This window comes from Taudactylus pleione, unplaced genomic scaffold (assembly GCF_031769625.1).
Source record: "Taudactylus pleione unplaced genomic scaffold, aTauple2 ptg000018l, whole genome shotgun sequence".
Lineage (NCBI taxonomy): Eukaryota > Metazoa > Chordata > Amphibia > Anura > Myobatrachidae > Taudactylus > Taudactylus pleione.
The window spans coordinates 5,052,687-5,078,654 of NW_028284420.1; the positions used below are offsets into that span (position 1 = coordinate 5,052,687).

General features: G+C 47.7%; 1 protein-coding gene across 1 annotated transcript in view; it reads left to right on the forward strand.

Moving 5' to 3' along the window:
- ITGB3 (integrin subunit beta 3) overlaps positions 1–25,968 on the forward strand; it is a 118,981-nt gene that overhangs the window by 83,099 nt on the left and 9,914 nt on the right. The window contains exons 11-13 of the mRNA XM_088442436.1: positions 13,277–13,499; positions 13,639–13,739; positions 15,730–15,849. Of these exons, the coding sequence (XP_088298562.1) occupies positions 13,277–13,499; positions 13,639–13,739; positions 15,730–15,849 (444 nt within the window). The remainder of the gene's footprint in view (positions 1–13,276; positions 13,500–13,638; positions 13,740–15,729; positions 15,850–25,968) is intronic.

Consider the following 25,968-nt stretch of genomic DNA (forward strand, 5'->3'; position numbering starts at 1 on the left):
TATAGGGCAGAGTTGGTCGGAGTTGTGGATAACGTGAGTGGAGCTATATCAGGGGTGTTGCCTAAATTTGTGCGTAAACCAGGGAGGATGGCTAGGCATGGTGGTGGGGGGTGGTACAGGGCAGGGAAGACTGGCCTGGGGTGGCAAAGGGCAGGGAAGTGTGATTGGACTAGGGGGGCAAGGGGCAGTAGGGGAGGGGCAGAGAAGACAGGCAGGCAGACTGGCTGGACATGGGGGGGGGCAGAGAAGACAGGCTGGCAGGACATGGGGGAGGGGCAGAGAAGACAGGCAGGCACGCTGGCTGGACATGGGGGGGGGGCAGGGAAGGCTGGCTGGACTGGGGCAGAGAAGACAGGCTGGCTGGACTATGAGGGGGCACGGGGAAGACTGGCTGGACTGAGGGAGAGGCAAGGCAGACTGGAAGGACTGGGGGGGGCGTAGGGAAGGCTGGCTGGACTGGGGGGGCAGGGAAGGCAGGCTGGCTGAACTGGGGGGGAGCAGGAAAGGCTGGCTGGCTGGATTGGGGGGGAAAAGTGCAGGGAAGGCTGGCTGGACAAGAGAGGGGGGGGACACAGGACAGGGTCAGCTTACCTGTTCTCCTGTCCTGAGAGAAGTGGTGAGGAATGCACCGGGCGACAGGAAAGGAGAAAGATCATCAGCGCTGTGTCATTCAACTAAGGACTTGAGCCGGCCTCAAACATCAGGGGTGCTGCAGCATTTACTATGGAGCCGACCGCGAGCCAATCACACCTGCGGAACAGCGGCCAATCAAGAGCGGCCGCTCCTGATTGGCTGATCAAGAGCTGCTGTTCCTGATTGGCTGCCGTTCCGTCAGCCAATCACAGCTCGCGGAACGGCATCCAATTAGGATCGGCCGCCCCTGACTGTTGTTCCGCGAGCCAATCACAGCTCGCGCTCCAGTGACAGTCCATAGTTGAAATGTCACAGTGCTAATGATCTTTCTCCCTGCCTGCCGCCGCCGGTGCATTCCTTGTCGCTGTCAGCCGGGCCCCCTCTGTCTCCGGGCCCGGTACTGGAGTGCCGGCAGTCCCCCCCTGATGGCGGCCCTGCATGTATGAGATATATATATATATATATATATATATATATATATATATATATATATATATAAAAAGAGGCAGGGCTGCTCAAAAGATCTTAGTTTAAAATTAATTAACAGGAGTCAGATGTGTAAATAGAAGTTATTTAATTACACAGCAATGTAATAAAGAAACCATAGATATAAAAATACAGTGATAAACATGCATATATAGATAATAACCCACTCATAGAAACAATTAGTCTGTAGGTCCAAACCACTACAAGTAGATGATAATTACTGGATCTGGGATGTCCAGGTGGTCAAAACCTCAGTGTCCCACAAAGAAGAATATGTGGATTGCAAATTATCGCTGTAAGGTGACGCTATAATCCTGATATATAGTATTCCCCTGGTATTGTTCACTGGACATGATGGAATATGGTATAGTTAACAGTAACACACAGCCAGATATTAGTGTAGCGCAGTAATGCAATGTTCAGCCAGTTAAAGAAGTAACATGAATTGAGGTGAATGGCACTGAACACCTGAGAGGCTATATGGTAGAAGTGCTGATACAGAAATCCCAATATAAAGCTGATTCAGAGATAGACGGTATAGCACACCCGCTGTGTCTTTATACGCAGTGGCTGTGATAAGATATGCAAATACCGCAGAGTGTAAAAAGACACCTACTCCCGGCATCTCTGATCTGAGGGCTGCGTCCGAAAATATCATCAGATCTACATTCTGACCATTGGTCGTAATATCGGCCATCTCCGTTGTCAATGCCAGTAAACCTACGTTGGAAGACACAGTCACTGTCTTCAGCACTCTCACACAATGGAGGCAACACTCCTGTTTGGGGAAAAGGTCCATGGCTCCACCCCAGAACGCCTGCAGCCTATCAATTAGGCTGCGTCATCCAGGGCACGGTGAGTGACATCGCAGGATGAGATCTGCACATGTGCAGTGCGGCTTCTGTGCATGTGCAAATCTCCAATTATCAGAGATGTAAGTTAACATCGGAGTTCCTTATATCTCTGAATTAGGCCCATAGTGCAGATCTATTTAGCCATATAAGGTAGAGTGGCATATGGAAAGGGTCACAGTGGGGTCCGGAGCCAGCTGCTCACAATGGTGGTGCTCACCCCGTAGTTGTGGTCAAATGGTCAGCTTAGCTTCAATCTACCTCATCTCATTGAGAAGTATAACCAGCCGCTCATATTAGAATATGGGTCTGCTGACCATCAGACCTTATTATACACTGCTGCACTTTGTATAGAGCATTTAGCTGGGCACATAGGAATATTGGTTAGCTGACCATCGGATGATCACTATGGCATGAGAGTTGCATTACTGTATCGCTTAGCGCTGGAGTTCTGTATTGGTTTTCTTATATATGTTTTCTTATTATATATTAACAGCGCTGTTATGGGATACTTTAATTTTAACATCACTGTATGTATATGTGTATATAGATAAATTATACAAATTGTCAGGGATCCCAGTAGGTATCCCTGATTTGGCACAGACTATTGATAGCACGTGTATCTAGTAATCAGTGGCGTCACTGAGGGGGTACGGGCCACACCGGGTGACACCAAAATAGCAGCGCTGCCTCACCAGGTGTCACAAGGTATAGAGACACAGGGCCTGATTCAGAGCCGCTCGCAAGCGGCCTGATGGTTGCCCACTGCGCACGGGGCTCGCAACAAGATGGGGCGGCTGTCTATGTTGATTGACAGCTCGCCCCTTTTTGTGGGCGGGTAAACGCAGGCGTTCCCTTAGGAACGCCTGGCGTTTGTAGGAGGGCTTACTGACATCACTACTGATGTCAGTAGTAGACTTCCTGCTCTATTAGAGCAGGATGTTCACTCGGGCTTACGGCAGCTAGACCCTACCCCAGGGTCTCGTCGCAAGCCCGATGGTTGCGATAATCACAATCGTCTCCTGGCCACTCGCACAAGCTGTGGGTGGTCCACATTCAGAGTGAGCGCACGCCAGCGAGCCGCACTGAATCAGGGCCGTAGTTGCTAGTAATCAATTATAAGCATTAAAACTTGTTCATATAATCAGTGTGTACTGATTCAAAGTGTCAGGTATAAGAAACCATGGGGCACACATAGCATAATAAAGGGCCACTAGGGTTGTGTGAGTGGTGCATTTTCTGACCCATGGCACCTTTATGTGACTTGCAGGGTGTCTGGAACGGCCCACCTCAGCCAGTAGCATGCTGCAGAGCTGGACGCTCCTGGCTGGCACTCTGCGGAGCTGCCTGGAGCATCTTAAAGACTACTCTATGCTCCCTAGGCATGACATCATGATGTCACAGGCATTGGGGTGGGGCCAACACAGGGTAAAAAGAGCCCTGTTCTGGCCCTGGTGTAAAATGTAAGATCAGTCCTATCTTCTGAGAGGGCCTAGAGTTGTGTCTCGCCAACCCTTATGCTCTTGCCAACCTATTATTTGTATTGGCACTCATGTAGAGAAAACAACAGGTAGGTCTGAATTACTGTGATTTTTACAGTCTGCTTCGTGCTGATGATGATGATTGATATGCTGATTTTGTTCTAAATTTGTGTACATATAATACACAATACAATACAATGAGTGGTGAATCTAATTTGCATTAAACACATTGCACCCCACTGTCTCTCTCTTTTTTTTTTGTTTAAGGTGTGTGTAGAAATTAACAAAGTAAAATCTATGAATAGCGTTCCCGCTAGGTTTTTTTTTACAATCTCTACCCCATATTCCCTCCATCACTCTTTCTTTGGCGGCGGTTTTGCTATCTGTAGATTTTTTAAGGTGAAAATCACTGCAAAACTGCTGTCAAAACACATTTTAGAATAGAATAGACCAGAGCTGTCATTTAGAAACCACTGCAAAACCGCCACAAAAACCCAGGGTTTAGAACAGAGTAGAACCCGCTGGCAAACCGTCGGGGTTTAGAACAGAATAGAACCCGCTGTCAAACCGCCGCTTAGTAAATTTTGCCCAGAGAGAGAGAGAGAAGTTGCCCACAGTAACAAACAGCTTCTGTCATTTATCCAGCACAGTCTGTGAAATAACAGAAGCTGTTTTTGTTTTGCTTTGGGCAACTTCTCTCCTTTCTCTCTCTCCAAGGCTTGATACATCACCTTCATAAAAATGCATTCTTCTTTAATCTCTCTCGTTTTCTTCTCTTTCAGTCTGTCTTTTCTTTAGAGTCTTTCTTTTTTTCTATTCAGACTGTCCGATATTTTTAGATTTGTGATTTGAATACATTTAGTAACAATGGGCAGAATTAAATTTGCTTTAAAACATTAAGTTCAGCAATGAATAATCTACTATTGCAGAGTACTATTCTTTATGGTGGAGTAATATTAGGGAGCCAGTTGAGTAAGGTGTGTCTGCAGCAAGCCAATCATACATATCTGCTGGGTTATGTCAGGAATTTAGAGCTTGTGCTGACCTGCACACCTACTGACACACAGTATTGGAGACTTTTTACTTTGGCCTTTTAAAGTGACCTGTCACCTTGCATGAAATTACTTTACTGCATTTAAAACAGCACGTTACTTGTTTATCATTAAACTTAATCTGCCCAGTCCAGACCAATTTGCCTTGGCCTGTGTATGAGCAGGTACGTCAGTGCTACAATGGCAATACTGTTAGAGCTGGGCGCTATGGCAAGACTAGCAGAGGGTACATCTGCCTTATTAAACTACTTAAATCCTTGTTAACTTTGTCTTATCGCAGTGCAAAAGTTTTATACTAAAACAGTAAGAATTTTGGGAACAAATTACCCTTGTGGCATATTTTAGATTCTTGTTTATTGTTGAATCTGTACATAAGTAGAGCCTGTGGGCACACAACCTTTAATGACATTTGCCCTGCCACGACACAAACATGTTTTTCTGTTGTGTTTTACCAGGATCAAACCACTGACTGCAGTCTTTCTTCAAGAGTGGAAACACAGAAATGAGTGGAACATTAAGTATAGTGTAACTGAAACAATCTTCAGACAGTCAGAGGTGGCAATTCAATTCTCGTCAATGAGCCTGATTCAGTGATGTAAGTTCACCTGAAGATGAACGCACATCTCCGAAGTTGAAGGATCTGTGCTTGCGCAGAACCTGTTCTGCGCATGTGCAGAACGGGCCCTGCGATCTCACTCGCAGACACCCCAAGTGTTTGGGGGCGTGCCTGGGCGCCTCCGTTTTCCAGAAGGGATGAGGCCACGGTCTGCGTCTGCGGACCCAGATTCTTGCGTGACCAGGCACCAGCCAGGGTGCGGTGAAGCTACAGCTCCCGCAGCCTGACCAAAAGAGCAACTGCGATGGTGATCCCAGCCTGCGACATCGGTCGGAGTGCTGGGATCGCAAATGCATCAAGGAGGTGTCTTACAACGACGGACCAATGAGTGCCGATGTGCAAACTATACACACTTATCAGTCGGCCGCTCGATATGTCTGACATGGCATCACAACTGGGCAAGCATTTCAATGTGCCCGCCCAATTGTGCTGTCAGTATCGGCAGGTACTGCAGCCAGTGCACAGGACGGCCGTACACACATGCAGATGTATCAGCATCAGCTGTGCTGCAAGGCCGACCTGATATGTCTGGTTGCACACACCCACCAATGTATTCGTGATATATCATCCGTTGATCGAATGAACAATATATCAACAAGTGTGTACCCAGCTTAACATTGAGGAGACACCACTCTTCTTACATGTCACATTTTAGAGTTTGCCTTGTTTTCACCACTTCTGAGGTCCTCAGATGAAAAATATTGCTTTTCTGCTCATCCCACCAAATCAAAAATCACATTTGCATGGGTGTATAAAAATTAGACACACTGCAAGGGACATCCATACAGCTCCTCCAATCAGATGTACATTTTGCTCACCAGCATTTTTTTTTTTTATCATTCGCATTTTTTTTCATAACGCACTTTCATACTTACCTTTCTGACTGGTACAGGTCTTTCAGTTTGAATGTTAGATTACACCACTGGTTAGAGGTCTACAAGGCAACAAGACTGCTTTAATGTTTAAGCTGGGTACACACTGGAGCTATGTTGGGCCGATTTGGAACGACAAGTCGCCTACATTGCTAAGTGTGTACAGTGGTCGCTAACAACGATCCCCAGGTTTGATACACTGCAGATCAAACCTAGCGATATTGCTAGCGACCAGTGCATTGTCAATGAATGATGTAATGGTGATCGTTCTGTTGTTAACTAAAGTCGTCCAGTGTGGACGCACAATCACTTTTCATGGGCATTTGTTCCGATGTCGGAACGATTGCCCGTTGCTCCAGTGTGTATCCAGCTTAATAGATTGAGGATTAGCATGGAGGGAAATATAAGGCAGCCTTCAATGATGCAAGGGAGGAAGTGCTAAACAAACAAATCACAGCCGGTTACCACACACACCTTACCATAATACTAAATAGTTTATTGGAAGCACTTAGCTGACAAGTCTCCTGTTCACGGCATATGACACAGTTTGGGACTGGGTTTCAGAGTCAACCACAACTCCACTCACCAAGGAAACAAACAAAAAACACAGACAGGCCCTAAAATGGGCTGGAAGCAACTTTAAAACTGTAATTGGTTACAGAGCAGTCATGTTCTACTTTCCAGTAAACTTCAGTCAATTGAATTCTACTAGCTAGAATCTTGGCAACTGCTATAAGAAGTACTGTTTTTATATGGTCATACTGTAGAACTTGATGGTGACTTGTAGTATCCCTATAATTTACAATAGGGAGTGCATTATCCCATATATATTACATTATAAATAATACATTTTATCTTAAACACGGTAGCAGCAAAATAGAAAAAGAAACTTGGTGGGGCCATGACAATGGGGATCCTCCTCACCATACTCACCATGCTCTACCCTTGTGTGTGTGGGGAGGGGGGCAAGCAAAAGAAAGTAGAAAAAAGAGCAGATAAAACAATATAAGTGATTAGCATATTATGTTTTTCACACTGCCATAAAAATGTATCAAACTCTCTAAAGAGTGGAGAAGTTTCCCATAGTAACCAATCCGCCTTTGCCTGTAATTTTATAGAATGTACTTGATAAATGTAGCTAGAAGCTGATTGGTTGTTATGGCAAACTTCTCCATTGGTGCACTCTTTAGAAGGTTTGACACATTTCCCCTATATGACATAAGTTTTCTGAACCTTTACATTTGTTTTTATATTGTTAGAGTATTTTATAAACATTACACGTCTAATGTCGCTGCCAACATTCAGCGTAATCCTGTCTTGTGACAATGTTCAAAGTCAAACTACAGATTACACTACCAACAACATTAATTTTCTACTCCTGATGTGAATTGAAAAAATATTCTCTGTAAAGCGCTGTGGAATATGTGTGCGCTATATAAATAACTATTAATAAATTAAATAAACACCTTTGACAAGGACAAACTATAGTGATCTGATGTTTTTACCATATTTTTGCACAATTATAAAGTACATAGAAATATTAGAATAAATATAGTTTCTTATAAATCACTCCTTGGTATTTAGAAGTGTAAAGCTGGGTACACACTAAATGATGTGTGTACCCAGCGATATCGTCAGCAGCAGGACCCGGCAGGGGTGCCGGCATCTGTAAGTGCATACACACTTGTCGATGCCGGCAACGACGGCAGGCGGGGGGAGCAGGACCATGCTGCATTCGGCAGCATGGCATCGTTAACGATATCCCCAGATTGAGCTGCATGTACAGACGACTGGGGCTATCGTTAACGACCCGCAGGAGCCAGGGCCGGATTAACAATGGGGCGGGTGGAGCTACAGCTCCAGGCCCCCAATGGAAATAGGCCCACGTGAACCAGTGTAGTATAATCTCTAGAAAATGCTTTTTTTTTTTTTTCCTGTTTCCCCCGGTGGCATTGCAAAGCCCCACCCACTCGTTAGCCACGCCCATTCAAATCTCCAACCCTGGCTGTCCTTAGATCTGTCCATTCACCACCCGAAAGTCCCAAGTCCGTCTATTAAACCACATTAGCTGAAGCCCCGCCCACCCGCGGCAGTATGAAGCCCCGCCCACCCGTGCCGTCCGAAGCCCCGCCCACCTCTCTCTCCCTTGGCAACCGATGGTAGCCAGAGGTGGGCACTAAAATTATGATAAAAGTGGAGCCGCGCAGGCTGAGCTACTGGTGAAAATAGCAGGCTGAGGGACACCAAGACACAGGACACATGTGAATGAATCAGGGCCGGTCTTTTTTTTTTAAAGAACGGCCTCCTGGCCGCTCGCATAGCTGTGGGTGACCACTCACAGCTATAGCGAGCGGCCATGATGATGGTCGCGATGGTCAAGACCATTGCGACGAGACCCTTGTGGTAGGGTCTCGTTGCCGGAAGCCCCAGAGAGATTTCGGGTCTAACAGAGCCGGAATTTCTCCACTGACATCACTTGTGATGTCAGTGGGGCCGGCCCCAAACGGTAGGCGTTCCCATGGGAACGCCTCCATCTGGACAGCCACCCCCCAACCCGCCCACCAAAGGGGGCGTGCTGTCACTCAACATCGACAGCGCGCCCCCTTTGGTGCGAGACCCGGAGCAACGGATTGCCAGTCGCTATCCGGGTCTCGCGCATGCGCACGACGGAGCCGGCTCCATCGTGCGCATGCCCTCTGGGCCACCGTCGACCCGGTTGCGAGTGCTCAGCGCTTGCGACCGGGTCTGAATCAGGCCCTCTGTTCAAGGGCATAGATGGCGAGTGTTTGCTCGCAGCACATGTGCAGATGTAAATGGAAGGTTTTTCTTCGTATCTCCGTATTATTCTTATGCTACGTATACATTAAATGATTTGCTCCATGAGCGATAACGTTTAGTGGGTCAACGACAGTGGTGTGCTCAATGTCGTTAACGACATTGAGCACACACACTGAACGATATCATTAACTAAATCGTTCAGTGCCAGAACCCTCCATCATCCCCGAACCTGCACAACCTGACGATATCGTCTGGTTGAACAGCAGGTTCGGCGATGGGTGACCTCGTCAACGACCAACAGGAGCGCGCATCGCTGGTTATTGACAGCGCTGGTAGTTGACGGCATGTCCACTGGACGATATTGCGGACGATGAACGATAACGATATCATTATCGTTCAAAACGCCCAATATATCGTCTAGTGGATATGCGGCATTAGTCAGACAAAACATTTCCAGATCTGTCTTTCCGTGAAATAAGGCATTTTTGGCCGGGAACTTGGAAGTGACAATGTAAGCACATGTAACCAACCTCACTTGTGGGAGTTTCATGGGCGTGTTGTGGACATATATCTAAAGTGCCATGCGAATCTGTGTCATATGTACAGGTCTAGTACGCCTGTTACTGATGCATCTCTTGCATCCAGCATGGTCTGGTGCAAGTGCTGATACTAATGATGACAGTCACGGAGGGTGGCATAAATTCAATGAGCGGTATGGGTTTCATCTTGCAGATGCACGAACCCCCACATTAGTGCTACAGATTGTTACTTGTAAAGTGGATGCAAGGCCAATTTAATATATGCCTACATGCATGTCTCAGACTGTCTTTTTCCTTGGAAGGTGACAGAAATGTGTGTTTGGAGATATAACTGGTTTCAGGTTTCGTCCTTATTAGAAGACGACCAGCTGGAGACTCACCTGACGGTGGGTTATTTAATATAATAGTGGTGCTCCAAGGGAGGGTACTTCATGTATTCACATCTGCAAAGCAGTAAGTTCACCCTTAACACCCTAGACCAGTATTGCCATTGCAGCTATTAATTTTTTGAAAAAGGCTACAGCTAAGAAAGCAGTTCATTTATCATTTGCTTCAGTGGCTAGTGATGTGTGATAAACACTTCTAGAAATATGGCAATAAACAGTGAACAATTTTAGATATTTTTCTTTTTTATTAATCTAAACCACAGGTTCTCAAACTCGGTCCTCAGGACCCCAAACAGTGCATGTTTTCCAGGTCTCCTCAGAGAATCACAAGGGAAATAATCAGCTCCACATGTGGATCTTTTAAAATGTGTCAAATGAATATGTGAGTAATGAACACACCTGTGCACCTGCTGGGTGACCTGCAAAACGTGACCTGTGTGGCGTCCTTAGGACCGAGTTTGAGAACCACTGATCTAAACTATTCTAGCACTCAAGAAAGGCAGACAAGTTCACAAAAAACATTTTTATTTGTTAATTTGTTATAGCTGCACTATAAAGAAAACTGGCTAAAGGTAGGCGCTAGCTATGCCTTTCAAGGGGATGTAGTTAGGAAGCCGGTGGCCAAAATGCCGACCGCCAGCTTCCCGACTGTGAAATCCTGGCATGGGACTAATGATAGACGTTTAAATACAGACGCTTATCATCAGCCCCACGACGAAATTCCGACACCCGGCATACCGATCGTAGGTAAGCCGGGCGTCGTGAGCGCTTAGCCGCAGGGGGGGAGAGTTAGGATTAGTGACTCCCGGGGGGACTTAGAGTTAGGATTAGGCTAGGGGGGTCAGGGTCAGGCACCACCGGGGGGGAGGTTAGGCTTAGGTGCCCCCCCCCCCCGGGAGGGTTAGGTTTAGGGGTGGGGAGGCTAGGGTTGGGCACCCTAAGGGAGGGTTAGGAGGGGCGAGGGGTAGGGATAGCCTACTTACCTCCCCTGTCGGGATCTTCAGCTGCCGGCCTTCTGGCATCGGTTATTCATCCACCGGGCTTAGGTACGGCGGTGATTCATACCGATTCCTTTTCATGCAACTAGCCTATGCAGACCACATACACACAGACCTGGTCACACCCCCACATGAATAGTCTCCACCACCGCAGTGCCGGTCACACCCCCCCGCAGTCACACAATAGGCCCTTCATAAATTTCAGCTCCAGGCCCATATGGACCTTAATCTGGCACTGGCAGGAGCGCACATCGTTCATCACTTAGTGCATACACACTGGATGATAAGAATGATATTTCGATCAAAAGATGTCGTTATTGTTCATATCATTCACAAATATCGGCCAGTGTGTATGGGGCTTGACGTTGGTTACAATGTAGGCTGCTAAAGAGATACAATTAGCTGATTGAGGATGAGGGGTGTGCTAGATTCACTACCAGTGTGCGGCAGGAATCAAGCAATTGCTCATTGAATGATTGGTAGCACTGTCACAAGTAATTCACCTAAAAACAGGTTCTCAAACTCGGGGCCTGATTCAGAGCTGGACGCTCTGAGAGAGCGCTCGCTCTGAATCAGGGCCGGCCTTCTGTTCTTTTAGAGCGGCCTCCTGGCCGCTCGCATAGCTGTGGGTGACCACCCACAGCTATAGCGAGCGGCCAGGAAGATGGTAATGATGGTCAAGACCATCGTGACCATCAGGCTTGCGATGAGACCCTTGTGGTAGGGTCTCGTTGCCGCAAGCCCCAGAGAGATTTCGGCTCTAACAGATCCGAAAGCTGTCCCACTGACATCACCTGTGATGTCAGTGGGGCCGGCCCCAGATGGTAGGTGTTCACATGGGAACGCCTCCGTCTGGGCAGCCATGCCCCCGGCCCGCCCTCCCAAGAGGGCGTGCTGTCACTCAACATCGACAGTACGTCCCCTTTGGTACGAGACCCGGAGCGACGGTTTGCCCGTCGCTATCCGGGTATCGCGTATGCGCACGACGGAGCATGTGCACTGGGCCACCATCGACCCGCTTGCGAGCGGGTCTGAATCAGGCCCTCGGTCTTCAGGACCCCAAACAGTGCATGTTTTCCAGGTCTCCTCACAGAATCACGAGTGAAATAATTATCTCCATCCTGTGGATCTTTTAAAATGTATCAGTGTGTAATGAATACACCTGTGCTCCTGCTGGGTAACCTGGAAAATGTGATCTGTGTGGGGTCCTTAGGACCGAGTTTGAGAACACTGACCTAAAACAACCCTCAATAAGCTGGTTTGTGGATTTTGTTAGTCATGTGCAGGTGATTAATCTTTCTGCAAATGATTAATTCTCCATGTCTCAAAAGGGGGAATAATCAAAACATAACCAGTAACATTAGGGAGATATGGGCTTTTCCTTTGCTAAAAAACAAACAAACACATATCTGCATAAGTTCTTATATGTAAATGGCTGCACACTTTCATAATCATATACAAACTTATTTTGTAATTTCATTAAGGATATTTATATATCTTCCAGTACACAAATTAGCAGCAAGATGGTACTCCCGATTATACGTATATGCAGCTTTACATATACTCCTTTTACACCACAGCTAAAATCGGGTGAACCCAGGTTGCTGCTAGGTGTAAAAGTAGCAAGGGTTGTATTCCCGGGTCGAGTGACCCGGCAATCCAACTCGCAGGATTTTAACATGGGAATGATCCGTACAACCCTGCAGTGTAAATGGGTAACCCGGGTCATACGACCCGGGTCCCATTTACAGCATGGGTACTTCCGGGTTTCTCGGTGCTTGGAGATGATGTAATCTCTAAGCGCTGGAAGAACAGTTCCACTGCACCCGTGTGCAGTGTGAACGGCTCCGACCCGGGAATAGCCTGGGTCAGTGCTACAGTGGAAACGGGGTCTGTCCCGGGTCTGACCCGGATTTGTAACTATGGCCCTGATTCAGAGCCGGTACCTCTGACAGAGCGCTCGCTCTGCATCAGGGCCGGTCTCCTGGCCGCCCACATAGCTGTGGGTGACCACCCACAGCTATAGCAAGCGGCCAGGAAGATGGTCGCGATGGTCAAGACCATCGGGCTTGCGACGAGACCCTTGTGGTAGGGTCTCGTTGCCGCAAGCCCCAGAGAGATTTCGGCTCTAACAGAGCCGAAATCTCTCCCACTGACATCACGAGTGATGTCAGTGGGGCCGCCCCCAAATGGAGGCGTTCACATTGGAACGTCTCCGTTTGGGCAGCCACTCCCCGGCCCGCTCACCAAAGGGGGCGTGCTGTCACTCAACATCGACAGCACACCCCCTTTTTTGCGAGACCCGGAGCGACAGAGTGTCCGTCGCTATCCGGATCTCGCGCATGCGCACGATGGATCCGGCTCCATCGTGCGCATGCGCACTGGCCCACCATCGACCCGGTTGCGAGCGCACAACACTTGCGACCGGATCTGAATCAGGCCCTATGTTCCAAATACCAGGTCAGACCCGGGACTTTAGTATAAAAGTGGTAATATAGAATTGTAATAAGGACCCTCCTCTCTTAGAATTCAAATATACATAATATCATCTCTATATAATAATCTTTTTTTTTTAACCTACTAGGACATGGACAGTGTAACTGTGGTGATTGTATTTGTGAATCTGACTGGACGGGAAGTTACTGCAACTGCACCACACGCACAGACACGTGTATGTCCAGCAGTGGGCTCTTGTGCAGTGGAAGGGGACAGTGTATCTGCGGGAAATGTGACTGCACCCAGCCCGGTTCATATGGAGACACTTGTGAGAAGTGTCCAACTTGTCCAGATGCTTGCACCTTTAAGAAGTGAGTTGCAGTGTTAACCTCCACCAACTCCCTGAAGTGTAGGAAAGTGCTCCCTTTAACATTTACTACTCTGTGTAAACCTCAGCTTTTTCTTTATATTTTTGTTTCATATCACCCTTTATCTCTCACTGTAACACAGGGGCTGTGTGGAGTGCAAGAAGTTTGAGCGGGGCCCTTGGATTGAGCAATCCTTGTGCAAGAGAATATGTCGTGATGAGATTGAGTCTGTGAAAGAGCTTGGTGAGTATGGCATAGCTCTCAAAAATACCAAAACATTTTTAACAAGTCCCATCCATGATCCAGCCAAGCTATGCCATGACCTACCCAGTCAGACTCTCATTTGAGGCAGCCCTGCAAATTATCAATGGGCAAGAATGATATGGGTTGTGATTCTCGATCGATGCAAGTATGATAGGGGTTATGACGCTAGTTTGAAGAAAGGTGTGGTTTGTGACACAAGTGAGGTTTTTGTTGTGGCACTGGACTGAAGTGAGGTGTGGATTGTGACTCTAGGCTGAATTGAGGTGTGGGTTGTGATGCTAGGCTGCAGTAAAGTTTGGGTTAAGACTCTGGGCTGAAGTGAGGTGTGAGTTGTGATGCTGAGCTGCAGTAAGGTATGGGATGTGATGCAGGGCAGCAGTAAGGTATGGGATGTGATGCGGGGCAGCAGTAAGATATGGGATGTGATGCAGGGCAGCAGTAAGGTATGGGATGTGATGCAGGGCAGCAGTAAGGTATGGGATGTGATGCAGGGCAGCAGTAAGGTATGGGATGTGATGCAGGGCAGCAGTAAGGTATGGGATGTGATGCAGGGCAGCAGTAAGGTATGGGATGTGATGCAGGGCAGCAGTAAGGTATGGGATGTGATGCAGGGCAGCAGTAAGGTATGGGATGTGATGCAGGGCAGCAGTAAGGTATGGGATGTGATGCAGGGCAGCAGTAAGGTATGGGATGTGATGCAGGACAGCAGTAAGGTATGGGATGTGATGCAGGGCAGCAGTAAGGTATGGGATGTGATGCATGTCAGCAGTAAGGTATGGGATGTGATGCAGGGCAGTAGTAAGGTATGGGATGTGATGCAGGGCAGCAGTAAGGTATGGGATGTGATGCAGGGCAGCAGTAAGATATGGGATGTGATGCGGGGCAGCAGTAAGGTATGGGATGTGATGCAGGGCAGCAGTAAGGTATGGGATGTGATGCAGGGCAGCAGTAAGGTATGGGATGTGATGCTGGGCAGCAGTAAGGTATGGGATGTGATGCTGGGCAGCAGTAAGGTATGGGATGTGACGCATGTCAGCAGTAAGGTATGGGATGTGACGCAGGGCAGCAGTAAGGTATGGGATGTGACGCAGGGCAGCAGTAAGATATGGGATGTGACGCAGGGCAGCAGTAAGGTATGGGATGTGATGCATGTCAGTAGTAAGGTATGGGATGTGATGCAGGGCAGCAGTAAGGTATGGGATGTGACGCAGGGCAGCAGTAAGGTATGGGATGTGATGCATGTCAGTAGTAAGGTATGGGATGTGATGCATGTCAGTAGTAAGGTATGGGATGTGATGCAGGGCAGCAGTAAGGTATGGGATGTGATGCAGGGCAGCAGTAAGGTATGGGATGTGATGCATGTCAGTAGTAAGGTATGGGATGTGATGCATGTCAGTAGTAAGGTATGGGATGTGATGCAGGGCAGCAGTAAGGTATGGGATGTGATGCAGGGCAGCAGTAAGGTATGGGATGTGATGCAGGGCAGCAGTAAGGTATGGGATGTGATGCATGTCAGTAGTAAGGTATGGGATGTGATGCATGTCAGTAGTAAGGTATGGGATGTGATGCAGGGCAGCAGTAAGGTATGGGATGTGATGCAGGGCAGCAGTAAGGTATGGGATGTGATGCATGTCAGTAGTAAGGTATGGGATGTGATGCAGGGCAGCAGTAAGGTATGGGATGTGATGCAGGGCAGCAGTAAGGTATGGGATGTGATGCAGGGCAGCAGTAAGGTATGGGATGTGATGCATGTCAGTAGTAAGGTATGGGATGTGATGCATGTCAGTAGTAAGGTATGGGATGTGATGCAGGGCAGCAGTAAGGTATGGGATGTGATGCAGGGCAGCAGTAAGGTATGGGATGTGATGCATGTCAGTAGTAAGGTATGGGATGTGATGCAGGGCAGCATATGGGTTGTGATGCAGGGCTGATGATTTTGTTTTATGCTAATTGTCAATTTTCTCCTCAGGTGATAATGGGAAGGATGCTGTGAATTGCACATATAAGGACGAGAATGACTGTGTGGTCAGGTTTCAGTACCATGAGGACTCCAGTGGGAAGTCTGTGTTATATGTCATTAATGAGGCAGGTAAGAATCGCACAGTGGACACACAACTTCTCGCACCAATTAAGCGCTGCCATATTTTATCTTTTTAGCGTTGTCTACTGTACAAAACGGAAACGGGATGCAGTCAGGAAGCCGACGGTTGAAATGCGAAATGCCGACTGCCAGCTTCCCGACTGTGCAATCCCGACAGGGGAGTAATGGCAGGTGTCCAAATCCCGACGCCTGTCATTATACCTATGCCAGGAGCCCGACGCCTGTCATACTAAAGGTAAGCCGGGTGCGGAGAGCCACGGGGGGGAGGGTTATGTTAAGGGCTCCTGGGGGGGGACTTAGGGTTAAGCACTCGCCTGGGAGGGTTAGGCTAGGGGATGGGGGGGTTAGGGTTAGGCACCCCCGGGGGGAGGATAGGGTTAGGCACCCCCCCGGGAGACTTAAGTTTAGGCTGCGGGGAAGGAGGGGTTAGGCACTAGGGGGGAGGATAGGGTTAGGCACCCCCCGGGAGACTTAAGTTTAGGCTGCGGGGAAGGGGGAGTTAGGGTTAGGCACTTGGGGGGGAGGTTAGGGTTAGGCACCCCTAAGGGAGGGTTAGGGGGAAGAATAGGGTTAGTAATACTTTAAAAACTCACGTGTTGGGATCTTCTCTTGCCGGTCTTCCGGCGTCGGGATTTGAACCGCCGGACATGGGTCCGGCTGTATTTCATACCGATTCCACGGAAACTGATTGATGCAAAAATTAAATTAAATAATTTTTCTTATGAGTGGAATCACTTTTATGCTGAAGCGTTTTTCCTTATTAAACAAGTTTGTTTTTTTTATTTTGTATATTAATGATATTATTTATATATTTTTTTTTTAAATCACGGGCTCACTCATGGTTGTACCATTGACCCTTTCCATACAAATGGGAAACAGTATGGGAAGGAAACATGGAGAGCTACATGTTTTGGGGAGGGGATTATGTGGACTCATAGACTTGTAAAGTTGCCCATCCACTAGCAGACATGAAAATGGCTGCACGATTACAACATTGTAATCGTGCAGTCATTTGTCTGTCTGTGCTGAGCCTGCACTGAACGAGCAGTCGGTCAGTGCAGGCTCATCAATCATCTACAAACATGCTCAACCTCTGAGCTGGCCCTAGGCATAGGCATACTAAGCAATGCCTAGGGCATCCAAGCCCGCCTAGGGCCGGTGGAGGTTTGGGGCAAGCACGGCCAAGGAACCTGCTGCTGGCTGGGCAGAGACTCTGGCAGTTGCTACTACTGCTGTGCAGCATCCACGATCGAAGCTCAGCTGAAAGCTCTAATCGGGCTCGGCAGCAGCAAACAGTGAGTGGGCAGCAGTGGTGGTTTGCAGGGCTGGGGCACCAGGATGGCGGCTAGTGGAAAGTGCCAGGCCGGCCATGGCGTGGCATGTACCAGGATGCGTCCTGCCAGCCTAAGCCAGGAAAAGCGTGTCCGCTGCCCATGGCTTGCTGTACCTCAAGTTGGGTGGCTCTGCAGGCAGCGCTCAAGTAAAGTAAGTCTGTATCTGAGAGAGGGCTGGAGCACTGTGGTGTTCACTGCTGGGAGAGGGATGCTCTGCTCGGATAGGGATGCTGGGTGAGGGTGGGTGCTGACACTGTGCTGGGAGAGGGGGGTGCTGTGCTGGGTGAGGGCCTGACTGCTGGGTGAGTGGGGGGATGCTGTGCTGGGACAGGGTTGCTGTTTCAGGTGAGGAGTGCCATCGTGCTGTGCTGGGAAAGGGGGTTGCTGTGCTGGGTGAGGACCGGGTTGCTGGGCGATATGCTGGTTGAGCGGTGGTGGGTGCTGTGTTCTCTGCTGTGCTGAGAGAGGGGTGCTTTGCTGGTATAGAGGTGCTGGATCAGGTGAGGGGTGCTGACACTGTGTTGTGCTGGGAGAGGGGGGTGCTATGCTGGGTGAAGGCCAGGGTGATGGGTGCTCCCAGCAAAGCACAGCTGACAGTAGCCCTCTCCCAGCACAGCACAGCACTGCACCCATCTCCCAGCACTGCACACTTCACCAGCACAGCACCCTTACCCCTCTCACAGCACAGCACCCCTGTCCCAGCACAGTGCAGATCACAGCACTCATCACCCAATACAGCACACCACCCATCACCCCTCACCCTACCCACCACCCCTCTCCCAGCACAGCACAGGTCACAGCAGTGATCTATGCTGGGTGCGAGGTGCTGTGATCTGTGCTGGGAGAAGAGTGATGGGAGCACAGCACAATGGAGGAAGGGGCCAAAGCACAGTGAGGCCATGCCCCTTCTGTGAGGCCACATCTCTTTTCAGGATCCCAAGGGGGGGGGGCACCACCCAAAATCTTGCCTAGGGCACTAATTTGGCTAGGGCCAGCTCTGCTCAACCTGACGTTATCGTCAGGTTGACCAGCATGTTTGCACGATGATAGATATCTAAACGACCAGCAGGCACGGGCATTGCTGGTCGTTTTAGACATTTTTGCAAACGATTTATGAACGATTGTTATCGTTCAATCGCTCAACTTAATCGTCTAGTGGATGGGCACCTTAAATCTATGTCTGCGTGTGATATTGTTTTCTGTGCAGAACTTGTCACTGACCAGCATAAGGTAACAACCCCAGCAATTGCACAACTTGTTTCTTTTCTGCCTATATCTAATTATAGTAACTGTTGTGAAACAGATTTACCAACATTTATTTCAACCCAGATTAATCGAACTGGAAAATATTTGAAAATAGCACAAAGATTTATTACAGAAACAAATGGCTGAGGTTGGCAGTTATATAAAATAAATATATTGTAAATGTGTGTGTATATATATATATATATATATATATATATATATATACAGTCAGGTGCATAAATATTGGGACATTGATAGAATTTTCATATTTTGGCCTCTATTCACCACCACAATGGCTTTGAAATGAAACAAACAAGATGTGCTATAACTGCAGACTTTCAGATTTAATTTGAGGGTAATTACATCCAAATCAGGTGAACGGTGTAGGAATTACAACGGTTTCTATATGTGCCTCCCACTTTTTAAGGGGCCAAAAGTATTGGGACAAACTAGACAATCCTAAATCTAACTTTCACTTTTTAATACTTTGTTGCAAATCCTTTGCAGGCAATTACAGCCTGAAGTCTGGAACGCATAGACATCACCAGACGCTGGGTTTCATCCCTGGTGATGCTCTGCCAGGCCTCTACTGCAAATGTCTTCAGTTCCTGCTTGTTCTTGGGGCATTTTCCCTTCAGTTTTGTCTTCATCAAGTGAAATGCATGCTCAATCGGATTCAGGACAGGGGATTGACTTGGCCATTGCATAACATTCCACTTTTTAGCCTTAAAAAACTCTTTGGTTGCTTTTGCAGTATGCTTCCGATCATTGTCCATCTGCACTGTGAAGCGCCGTCCAATGAGTTCTGAAGCATTTGACTGAATATGAGCATATAATATTGCCCGAAACACTTCAGAATTCATTCTGCTGCTTTTGTCAGCAGTCACGTCATCAATAAATACAAGGGAACCAGTTCCATTGGCAGCCATACATGCCCACACCATGACACTACCACCACCATGCTTCACCGATGAGGTTGTATGTTTTGGATCATGAGCAGTTCCTTTTCTTCTCCATACTCTTCTCTTCATATCACTCTGGTACAAGTTGATCTTTGTCTCATCTGTCCATAGGATGTTGTTCCAGAGCTGTAATGGCTTTTTTAGATGTTGTTTGGCAAACTCTAATCTGGTCTTCCTGTTTTTGTGGCTCACCAATGGTTTACATCTTGTGGTGAACTCTCTATATTCACTCTTGTGAAGTCTTCTCTTGATTGTTGACTTTGACACATATACACCTACCTCCTGGAGAGTGTTCTTGATTTGGCCAACTGTTGTGAAGGGGTTTTTCTTCACCAGGGAAATAATTCTTCTGTCATCCACCACAGTTCTTTTCAGTGGTCTTCTGGGTCTTTTGGTGTTCCTGAGCTCTCCGGTGCGTTCTTTCTTTTTAAGAATGCTCCAAACAGTTGATTTGGCCACACCTAATGTTTTTGCTATCTCTCTGATGGGTTTGTTTTGATTTTTCAACCTAATGATGGCTTGCTTCACTGATAGTGACAGCTCTTTGGATCTCATATTGAGAGTCGACAGCAACTGATTCCAAATGCAAATGTCACACCTAGAATCAACTCCAGACATTTTACCTGCTTAATTGATAATGAAATAACGAGGGAATAGCCCACACCTGTCCATGAAATAGCTTTTGAGTTGATAGTCCCATTACTTTTGGCCCCTTAAAAAGTGGGAGGCACATCTAGAAACCGTTGTAATTCCTACACCGTTCACCTGATTTGGATGTAATTACCCTCAAATGAAATCTGAAAGTCTGCAGTTAAAGCACATCTTGTTTGTTTCATTTCAAAGCCGTTGTGGTGGTGAATAGAGGCCACAATATGAAAATTCTGTCAATGTCCCAATATTTATGCACCTGACTGTATGTGTGTATGTATGTATGTATATATATATATATATATATATATATAAAATGTCTTTAATTTACATCTCACGTGTCACCTACATACAGTTACAGCAGCCATATTTAATTACATGTTTCTGAGAATACTGCCTATTTATTTTGTGGAACTAGTGACTTCACAGAGAGCGCTGCATATTAATTAGTTGTGAACAGGTAACATTCTGCCTCTGTGATGTCACTGGTTCCTAGTGAATTGAGGGCCTGATTCAGAGCCGGACACTCTTTCAGAGCGCTCGCTCTGAATCAGTGCCCTCCCTCTCTTTTTTTTAGAGTGGCCTCCTGGCCGCTCGTATAGCTGTGGGTGACCACCCACAGCTATAGCGAGCGGCCAAAAAGATGGTCGCAATGGTCACTCAACATCGACAGCACGCCCCCTTTGTAGCGAGACCCATAGCGACGGCTTGCCCGTTGCTATGCGGGTCTCGCGCATGCGCACGAAGGGCCGGCTCCCTCGTGCGCATGCGCACTTGGCCAACATCAACCCGCTTGCGAGCGGGTCTGAATCAGGCCCTGAATCCATTAGTACCTCAAAATGTGTCTACCACAGTTTGGGTGTGACCACTGTGCTATTATGGAAGTGATAGTACCATAGCATACCGTATGTTTTCAGAAAAAGTGGTATTTCCCTTCAGAATACAAAAGTACCAGTTTTAGATTACGTTTTCACAGTCAGTCATTCTTACTACAGCCAAAGTATACTGATATCAGTAACATTTAAAAAAGTCCAGTGTGCAGATTTTCTCTGGCAGTGTTCTGCCTGCCCTGAAATAAATATATCATTAATAACATACACCGCCCACTTAAACTTTCAGTAACATGTCCCAGAAGCTGGTATGTGCATGAGAAAAACATAAACTTTACAGGAATTCTTGTAGTCCACTCTAACAAGCTGTGATACATTTCCTCAGTAACAAAACAGAATCACATATTAACTGATATTAACTCTCTGGTAACTGGCATGGCCTTTAAAGTGAGATCTGTGCTGATTCCATGGCTTTTGTTTATATATAAACAATGGTTCCATTAGTACTGCATTGGGACAGAAAAAAAATTCTCCTGACATGATTTCACTTCCTGGAATTCAGATTGAAGCATGCTAGACGTAAAATAGATGAGAATACATTCTAAGATTTGTCCTTACTAATCTGTCTTCAAATCGCTCTAAACAGGGCCATGAAAAATGCGACCAAGCCACCTTGCATCCCGTCACTCAGTATTTTACAGTATTTGCGTGTCTCAAACTGCGAATCAGGGTTGCATAAAATCGGATTTAAAAGAAAAAAAATTCACTTATTTGATTTAAATCAGATTTTTTTGGAATTAAATAGGAACTTGAATAAAAAAAAATTTTTAAGTAAACTTTTTACATTTGTAAAGGTTTATTTAAAAAAAATTTTTAATTAAAAAATCCTATAAAAATCAAATAAATCCGTTAAAAAAAAACAAGCAAATTTTATGCAACCCTGCTGTGAATGTGAAAAAAGCACAAAGTATGAGCACACCACTAGCGTCTTTGCATGACACAGTAGTGTGGAACATGGACGATGATATGAGAAAAAGGCAAAAGACCCACGATCCATATGACTAAGCTGTGCCATGCGTCCCACTACACAGTGTCGCAGTATCATGTGTAATGTGCTAATTTATACTGGTACGACTGTGATAAAAGTACAACTACGCACCCAGTACACTACAATTGTGTTTGCATACAGCTGCGGTACGTAAATTTGCTATGCAGTGCAAGATTTAGATAAAAGTTATAAAAGTCTGAAAGTAGCTACCCATAGCATTAAGGTCCTCATTCAGAGGCGGTCGGACGATGCAAGCGGTCGCTCAGAAACTGGGCGGCCACTTGCATCCTGACCGGCCGCCTCTGTTTCGGTCGTTAGGCTGTGGGTTTACACCCACAGCTCTAACGACCGCTAAGGTGATGGTCGCGATGGTCATAGACCATCGCGACCATCGGGGCTTACGACGAGACCCTAGGGTAGGGTCTCACTTGTCGTAAGCCCCGGACAGCTTCTGGCTCTGTCAGAGCCGGAAGCTCTCCACTGACATCACTAGTGATGTCAGTGGGGCCTCCCCCAAACGGCAGGTGTTCCCATGGGAACGCCTCCGTTTGGGCTGCCACCCCCCCGGCCCGCCTTCCAAACGAGGCGAGCTGTCAATCAACATCGACAGCTCGCCCCCTTTGGAAAGAGACCCGCTACGACCGGCGCTGTCGGTCGTAGCGGGTCTCACGCATGCGCACGAAGGAGCCGGCTCCCTCGTGCGCATGCGCACTGGACAAACATCGAGGCGGCCGTGCGGTCGTAGACCGTACGGCCGCCTCTGAATGAAGCCCTAAGTCTTGGCATGCTTCTCATGCCATATGCAGAGATGTAACTAGGCATTTGAGTGCCCTAGGCGAGTAACAGCAATGGCAAATACCAGTGACTACCATACAAAACAGAGAGCATTGCAGCAACCGGCAGATAATACAGAGAGTGTCAAAGAGATCACCAGAGAATACAGAGAACATTGCAGTGACCACTAGATGGAGCAGTCTCCAATGTGCGCATGCACGAGACCCGGTTAGTGACGGGCAAACCGTCGCTCCGGGTCTCGTAGCCAAGAGGGCGTGCTGTCGATGTTGATTGACAGCACGCCTCCTTTGGTGGGCGGGCCGGGGGCATGGCTGCCCAGACGGAGGCATTCCCATGGGGCCGGCCCCACTGACATCACTTGTTAGAGCCAAAAGCACTCTTGGGCTTGCGGCAACGAGACCCTACCACAAGGGTCTCGTCGCAAGCCCGATGGTCGCGATGGTCTTGACTTGGGATGTGCGCCGGACCATTTTTGCCGGATTTGGATTTGGTTCTAATTCGTCGTCCGGCTTTGGATTTGCATTTGCCAAACTGCGGTGACTGGCTTTGGATTTGGATTTTTTTACAAAAATTTGCAAAAAAAAGCTAAAATCACATAAATTGGTCTTTTTTTTCCTCCTAGAGTATTATTAACCTCAATAACATTAATTTCCAGTCAATTTAGAACACCTCACAGCTTATAATATTGTTTTCAACATTATTTGCCAAAGGTTGCAGTGAGCTGACTGGTTACTAAGCGACAGAGCAGCGGCACAACGACACAGACACCACAGTATAAAGCACATCTATGAAACAGCAGAATCACAGTACTTGTTTACAAAGTGGGCTACGGCCCTAGGAGTCACAGTGCACAATCTTATTCACATTGCACCACACATTGGGCCTGATTCAGAGCCGCTCGTAAGCGGCCGCTCGTTCGCTCTGAGCGATGTTTGCCCAACTGCGCATGCGTACGGATCGTAATACGCATGTGCGAACCAGTCAGTGCGGCCGAAAATCGTTTGTTCGCTAAATAGCGAATGCCTGCTATTTTGAGTGACAGAATGAGGCGTATGTGGGTGGTAACAGGGAAGGTGCTTGAAAACGGGGAGTGGAGATCCGAACGCAGGCGTGCTTAAAGGTCAAAGCGGGCATTTTAAGGGTGTGCATAATTAATACAGCAGCGTCATTGGGTTGTTTTATAGCCAGAACTGCTCGCAAGATTGTGGTAGCAAAAACCAACCACAAGAATAGCGAGCAGTTCATACGCTAGTCGATGTACTCGATTAATCTAATAAATAGCGGAAATGACGTAGGATGCGAGCGGCCAGGGGGCGTATTTTTTCAAAAAACGACCGCAAGTTTTGTTCGCTCGTTCAGACATAGAGGCGTGAACAGACCGCAAAGAGCGAACGGTTCATTTGAATAGCCACCCCTATTTTCTGGACGACGACCGCAAATAGCGTCCGGCTCTGAATCAGGCCCATAGTGCCCCTGATTCACATTACACCATAAAGTAGTGTCTCTTATTTATGTTACGACACACAGTAGTGCCCCTTTACACAATGCCCACAGTAGTATGCCTTCCCAGTAGCAGGCCCCCCCAGTAGTATGGCCCCCCCAGTAGTATGCCCCCACAAGTAACAAACCCCCCCCAGTAGTATGCCCCCCCTGTAGCAGGCCCCCGCAGTAGTATGCCCCCCCCAGTAGAATGGCCCCCAGTATTATGCCCCCCAGTAGCAGGCCCCCCCAGTAGTATGCCCCCCCCCAGTAGTATGCCCCCCCCAGTAGAATGGTCCCCAGTATTATGCCCCCCAGTAGTATGCCCCCCCAGTAGCAGGCCCCCCAGTAGCAGGCCCCCCCGGTAGAATGGCCCCCCAGTAGTATGCCCCCCCAAGTAGCAGACCCCCCCAGTAGTTGTGCCCCCCAGTAGCGCCCCCGGCCCTTACACACATAAAAAAAATTAAAAACTTACCTGAATCCCCGCTCCCGCGCCGTCCGCTCTGCATCCACGCGCCGAGGAGGGAGCCGGAAGACGTAGCTCATGAGTGAGCTCCAGCCGGCTCCCTCCGTGCAGCAGCCCATGAGAGTTTGTGTGACTCTCATTGGCTGCTGTAACAAACACACAGCTGCCGCTGGCGGCTGTGTGTTTGTTCTGTGTAGGGCAGACCGCTATCACAGCGGTCTGCCCTACACAATAGGAGCCCTGATGTCGGATTCTCTAGCGAGAATCCGACATCAGGCGACCGCCGTTCGTCCCCGAACGGGGATCCGAGTCAGGCGTTCGGGTGGACTCGGATACCCCTCATCTCTAGTCTTGACCATCTTCCTGGCCGCTCGCTATAGCTGCTATAGCGACCATCTTCCTGGCCGCTCTAAAAAAAAAAAGAAGGCTGGCCCTGATTCAGAGCGAGCGCACTGTCAGAGCGTCCGGCTCTGAATCAGGCCCAGAGAACGTTGCAGGGACTGCTAGATAATACAGAGATCATTGCAGTGACTGTCAGAGAATAGAGCATTTTGTGATGGCCATAAAATATTTCCTCATCATGTACTAACACCCTCCCAAAAAAAAAAAATTTACTACTGCACCATTATCATAATTATCACTCTTACAACATGAACTCCCTTATTCTCTTTATAAATTAACAACCATATAACTAATTCCTTCATATGCATTCACCTATGATTACCTTCCTCAGTCTCAACAAATTAACCCTTTCATCAATAATTAACTGCTTTAGTAGCAAGAGCCCCATTACCCCATAAAACCATGCAGTAATCAAAATTAATTTTGTTACTCTTAATATTCCTTCCCTCAACTATACCAACTATACCTTCCTCCAGCCCCACTTACCTGTTGCTGATCATGTCTGTGTGTCTGCCACAATGTGCGGTGTTCAGGAAGCATGTCCTCCTGTGTGTGCAGGGGGAGTGGTGATAGGGGCCATGCACCTGTTGCTACAGTGCATGGTCCCTGGAGTCTATAGAAAAAGGAATTTTAACTGGCCGGGCCACTGACCGCCCATGCGACAGTCCCCTGCTTCTCTGTAATCATCAGGCTACCTCCGCCTGTTTCTCCCGCCCCTGATTAACTTACTGCAGTTCTGTAACAGTCCTAATGGGGCTGGAGAGCTGACAGACGAACCCAGCTAAAGGTGGATACACATTAGACTGGCGGACATATCGTCCACATCACAAAAGGTGCGTACACACTGGGCGATATTACTGAGCGATTGCACGATTATGACATCGTAATCGTGCAATCG